The sequence below is a fragment of the Oenanthe melanoleuca genome, chromosome 3, assembly GCF_029582105.1.
Source record: "Oenanthe melanoleuca isolate GR-GAL-2019-014 chromosome 3, OMel1.0, whole genome shotgun sequence".
NCBI lineage: Eukaryota > Metazoa > Chordata > Aves > Passeriformes > Muscicapidae > Oenanthe > Oenanthe melanoleuca.
In genome coordinates, this window is record NC_079336.1 from 42,083,637 (window position 1) to 42,089,308 (window position 5,672).

Consider the following 5,672-nt stretch of genomic DNA (forward strand, 5'->3'; position numbering starts at 1 on the left):
TCCATACCCTGAACCTTGTGCAGCCACTTACATCAGGGCAGGATGCTACCAATCTGGTTGCATTCCATGCCTGTTCTGTACGGATGCAGAGGATCCCTCAAATGCTGAGAAACTGGAGTATTCAGAAGCACCAAGAGACTGGTGCACAGTATTGAGAAATCTGGGAGAAGGCAGAAGAGGACATGGACCTCTCCTAGTTTCTGAGTTCCAAAGAGAAGGAATTATGAATTACCACCAGTAATGGAGATGTGGAGTAAAAGAGGGACATGCAATGTGAAGGGAAGTAGGAAAGATAAGGGGAAATGTAGGCCACAGAGGGACTTGGATTAGATTGTCATGGTGGAAATGTAGGCCACAGAGGGGCTTGGATTAGATTGTTATGGTCAAGCTCTCCAAATCAATCTGTGGTTGGAAACCTGCCTATCTGCTGGAGTGATTTCCCCAGTGAGAGTTTTTAATGTTTTAATGTTTAGCTGAAGACACAGAAAAAACTTCTCTAGAAAGCCGAGAAAACTATAGAGGGAACGGGCTGCAGCATACCTCGGTGGGGCGGGAGACCAGCGGTGTCTGGACCAGTCTTCCAGCAGAGGAAGGCAGAGGCTGGCCCGGCACAGAGGGCTCCTCCCGCGGAACCCCCGGCTGGCAGAGCAGGGATGGATGGGCAGGATACCTGCTGCAGCCTGTGCCCTCCTGCTCTCCCCCTCCCTCCGGCGGGCACAGCGTGCACAAGGCGAGAGGCAGCCCCGAGCATCCACGGGCATGACGCCAAGAGGATGGAGCCAGGCTTTTCTCGGCGGTGCCAACCATTAGGCCGAAAATGATGCACAGGAAGTTTCACCGGAACATGAGGAGGAACTTTACTGCTCGGAGAGCTTGTGGAGTCTCCTTCATTGGAGATACTCAACTGCGTGGACACAATCCTGCGCCTTGTGCTGTGGGATGGCCCTGTTGAGCAGGGAGGTTGGACCAGATTCCCCGTGTGGCGCCTTCCAACCTTGCCCACTCCGTGATTCTGCGAGAGGCGCCTCGGCTCCCGGCCGAGCCCGGCCCGTCCCGCCCCGCTCCGCCGCGCCCTGGTCCCGGCAGAGGGCGCCGAGCGGGGCTGCGGCGGCTGCGGCTCCGCCTCCGGCGGCGAGCGGCGGCGCGGGGACGGCAGCGCGGCCGGGCCGAGGCGCCCGCGGCTCTCAGGTAACGCCGCGCCGCGGGGCGCCCCTCCGGCGGGCCGGGCCGGACCGGGCCGGGCTCCGAGGTGGCGGGGCCGGGTCGCGGCGGCGGCGGGGAGGCGGCGAACGGGCCCGTGCGGCCTCCCGGGGCAGCCGCCAGGGAAGGCGGGGCCCGCCCGGTGCCCAGCGCCCCTGCGGCGGGTCAGGGCCGGGCCCGGCCGAGGGCTCCAGCCGGGCGGGCAGGGCTCACGGCCCTCCTGGCACCCCGTGCCCCTGGCCAGCGCCGAGCAGACTAAGGTCGAGCGCTAAAAAGAAGCAAAAATATTTGTTTGCACGTTCAAATAACTGTTCAAATTTGCCCCCGAACTGAGGAGAGGCCTGTGTCTTCTGAGATCGCTCTACCGTCCTACAATTCAAACTATATGTCATATATTTTAAGGTCACATATTTAGATACAAAAAAAAGCCAGGGGAGGTGTGATTATTTTTATTTGGCCGGTAATTGCCCTCATTGACCAGGGTTTTTTTCTCAGCACAAATAGCGCCTCATTTCATATTTCGGCAGGGGTCACTTGGGTGCGGGGAACCAAACGCTAATTTCACATGGAAACACGTGTTTCCGTGGGTGTAAGATCACGGTGAAAGCCAGGCTAGGAGGGACTGTAAATCACTTTCTGAGAGCGTTGAAATACATCTGGGGTGTTTCCACCTATTTGTCCCAGGTTAGAGAGAGGCTGCTGCTGCCGGTGCCACCGCTGGTGTCACGCCTGGGGCACACAGAGCCCTGCTCTTTCTCCCGAGCGCTGCCACGGCGCCAGTTCCCATTCGGAGGAACAGGGGGGGACGTTGTGCAGCGTTTTGCCACGCAGGAGTGTTGTGGTCCAAGCAGAAACTGAGGTTAAGCAGCTTTCGGCTTTCTGCATTTGCTTGCTTGCAGTGTTCAGCGACTTGCTTGTATTGACAATGACTCATGATAAATAGAGATCTCCCTGTGCTGTTTATGACACAGATAGCGGCGTTTCTGTGTATTTTGTGCATTGTATTTCAGATGTAGGGAGCAAAGTGCCACAAATGTGTTGGACAGTTAATGTTGAACACCAGAAAAGGAATTACAAACGTATTCTGCTGGGCTTTTCTGTGTTTGTTTCTCATCTGGTGTCTTAGCTCTTTGCAGTGTAGGCCAGTGTATGAGAAAGTCACATCATAAAGCCACCTAAAGCCTTTTGCTTCCAGGTGATGCTTTATGGGGAACTGGATACTCACCTTTTTCTAGTAACTGTTATGCCATATGTGGAGAAATCCTTGCAATCCCTCATGGCAGTTGCTCATTCTTACATATGAATGTTTGTTTTATTTTAGGTTATGCTATGACTGGCTTCAGGCTCCCCATCAGCACTTTCAGAAAACTAAATGTCTGGTTCGGACTGTGGGAGAAATTTCCCTCAAATAAACTTTATCCCACTTGGAGGAGAAGCTTATTCTGTAGCTGTCAAGCAAGCACAGTAAACTACAGAAGATGTTTTAGTTTTTCCCCAGTCAGACTCAGTGGACTAAGACTCTCTCCAGAGTATATCTCAGTACTTTCTCTGCGGAGCAAAAGCAGCAAAAGCTCTAAAAGGAGCAGACAAAGCGTACAAGAAGAGGAGGAAGAAGAGGATGAAGATGAAAGTATTTTGGAAGATGAATTTGAAAATGACCCCAACGTAATAAAAGATTACAAGGATCTTGAAAAAGTAGTGCAGTCTCTTCGATATGACGTGATATTGAAAGCTGGTCTGGACATGGCAAGAAAGTAAGTACAGAAGAAACAACTTGCTAGTGAGAAAGATGTCATGCCTTTAAAATTTGACTTTTGATAACATTTTATTGCTGGAATAACTCTGTATTTGTGGGGTTGGTTTTTTTTTGGTGTAGCATTTTTGACTGTCTAAATATATGTTTTGGATGTATGGATGTTTGTGTTTATTTCACCCTACCTCCCTTGAAACAGCCTAATCTTGCTTTTCCCTGTCTGCAGTACTTATAAGATTGCTGAGGAGGCATTTTGTGTCACTTACTATTTCTTTAAAATGAAGAAAATGCAAAATACTATGCTGTGTAATACGAGAAGGTCTATTTGAGATTGAGGGAGTAAAGTAATGCACTATTTAATGAATGGAGAAATAGGGGATGGTAAATATATTCACAGTTCCACCAGGTAAATGTGCAGTCTGTAAATGTATCACAGTGCTTGATCTAATGCAACCTGCAGAAGTCTGATATTACTATGTTCTTAGAACACAATATTAGTATAACTTGATCACTAACAAATTATTAAACTGGTTGGTGCAGAAAAGGGGACATTATTCATAGGGGGACATTATTCAGTGGACAGATCTCTAAAAACAACTTTTCTGGCACAGAGCAACTATATGCTATTATTTAATTAATATCTGTGAAAGCCCTTTTCTTTACTTCCAGTTCAAGTCCTGACCTTAAGTGAAGGTATCCTTTACACACAAATTAGAGTTGTAGAAATGTGCCTTGCCCATGAATGGTGGTGTTGTGTTTCTGCTAAGAGACAATTGCATTTGGTTTGCTGCACTGTGTAACTGCAATAAAACCTTATTTTTCTTCAGTAAAGTAGAAGATGCATTCTACAATAATGAACTCAGGCTGAATGGAGAAAAACTATGGAAGAAAAGTAGAACTGTAAGACTTTTTAATTTAATTTTTTTTTTATATAATACAAGAGAATAGCTAAGGCATGATCTTCTCCCTCTAGATCACTGCAAAGGTGAATGCACAGCATTGCTAACACCACTTCCACCTGGGGGGGATGGTGTGACCATGGCTCCCTGGGTAAAACTTTATTCCTAAGGCAGATAGGAAACTTGTGTGGTTGGAGAATCAAATCTAAGCCTGAATGTCAGGAGAAGGCAGCAAGGCAGAACATTTTAAGTTGCTGAAGGAAGTGATGGTATCAGTATGTGCGGTTGATGGAGAAGGAATGATTAAATCTGGGATATTGGTGGAGCAGGCAAATGATTAAAGAAAAAGAGGAAGTTTGATGATAGAAAGGGGTTGGAACTGGGGTACTGAGGGAAGGTTGTTGTACCTGTAATAGAGCACAGAGGACCACAGTTAGGAGAGAGCCAAAAGGGTCACCAGACATGTACTTCTCCCAACCCTTTCTTTATGTGAGGGTGATCCTTGGTGGTGGCTACTGTCATCAAAGGACAATATGATGAGAAGTGTTGGTTCCTGATCCCATGGAGCTAAGACTGGTTTATGGGAGGAGTCCTGCTTCTGTGACCTTTGAGAGGAGCACAGGCAGCTGCTGAGCACTCTGTTCTTTGAAACACTTTAAACTGTTTTAAAGACACGAGGAAAAACTTCGGATTTTGCTGTTTGTGTCTGTGTTGACAGAAGAAGATTGTGGGAAGCACACTTCAGGAGGAAAAGACACATGAAACGTTTTTCACAGAGTTAGGTGCTAGTTGTATAACACGGAGGGTGAAGCAAGTAAGGTCATGAGATGTAATTGCGTATTGCCACGGCTTTCCTAGAAGTTCATAGCTGGAGGATCTATAATAGGTCTGGTATTGGCTGCCTTCCTCCTCTCCTGTGAGATAAAAATATAGAGAAAGGAAGATTGCGGGAATTTGTTTTTCCCAGGGAATGTTTATAATCGCTCATCTTCTCTTTCTGTTTCCAGGTGAAACTTGGTGACACACTGGATCTCATAATAGGTGAAGATAAAGAAACAGGAGCTGCTGTAGTTATGCGGGTAGTCTTAAAAAAATTATCTGACAAAACTGAAAGTGAAAAATACAAAGTCATTTTGAGACGTTGGAAAAACTTAAAAGTGCCCAAACAGGATGTGCTTAAGTAAAAAGGGGTTGCATGGGGCAGCATAAGATTTTTGCAGAAAAACATATTTTTGTGTTAAATATGAATTTTGGTTGAACAAAATTACAGTACCCTTTTTTAAGGGCTTATGTCAGAATGTTATCTCGCTCTGCTGCGTACATCAATAATCATGCAATAAGGCCTGTCACTTTCTGCTGGTAGCTTTGTTTTGTGGTACTGTAAGTTAAAAGATCCAACACCTGTATTTCCAGGAAGTTTCTTATAAATAATGAACCAATAAAGACTGATCTGATCACTATTTAATTGCTAATTTTGTTAATCAGAAAAGTTACATTAAAGCTGACATCATGTTAAACAGAATGGCTTTCTTTGTTTTCTCTGTATTCATGAAATAGTTAGGGCTCAAGCCCTCAATCATATAAAATTGCTTTCTTTTTCATTATTTAATCTTAATTAAAGGTTAACAGTACCAACTCTATGTTTACATATGCTGCTGCTATACCAAGAATACAGCAGGATACTGATTGCAGTGGCATATTTCTAAGCAGGAAAACTTAATGGTGACAGAGGATCATAAAATCAGAATAGTTTATGTTGGAAAGACAAGATTATTGAGTCCAGCTATTAACCCAGCACTGCCAAGCCCATGAGTAAATCA

General features: G+C 46.0%; 1 protein-coding gene across 1 annotated transcript; it reads left to right on the plus strand.

Annotated features, from left to right (window-relative positions):
* The first annotated feature begins 1,080 nt into the window (after nucleotides 1–1,080).
* On the plus strand, nucleotides 1,081–5,374 carry MTRES1 (mitochondrial transcription rescue factor 1). The gene is made up of 4 exons (XM_056488227.1): nucleotides 1,081–1,188; nucleotides 2,522–2,954; nucleotides 3,781–3,853; nucleotides 4,860–5,374. The coding sequence occupies exons 2-4, from the start codon at nucleotides 2,530–2,532 to the stop codon at nucleotides 5,034–5,036; spliced, it is 675 nt and encodes a 224-aa protein (XP_056344202.1). The 5' UTR covers nucleotides 1,081–1,188; nucleotides 2,522–2,529; the 3' UTR covers nucleotides 5,037–5,374.
* The last annotated feature ends 298 nt before the right edge of the window (nucleotides 5,375–5,672 follow it).

What these genes read in the sequence shown, in the direction of transcription:
- MTRES1 (XM_056488227.1), top strand. Translation starts at nt 2,530, where the DNA reads ATGACTGGCTTCAGGCTCCCCATCAGCACTTTCAGAAAACTAAATGTC. An exon ending in GGTCTGGACATGGCAAGAAA is followed by an intron (nt 2,955 to 3,780) that starts GTAAGTACAGAA and finishes ATTTTTCTTCAG; the next exon opens with TAAAGTAGAAGATGCATTCT. An exon ending in TATGGAAGAAAAGTAGAACT is followed by an intron (nt 3,854 to 4,859) that starts GTAAGACTTTTT and finishes TTCTGTTTCCAG; the next exon opens with GTGAAACTTGGTGACACACT.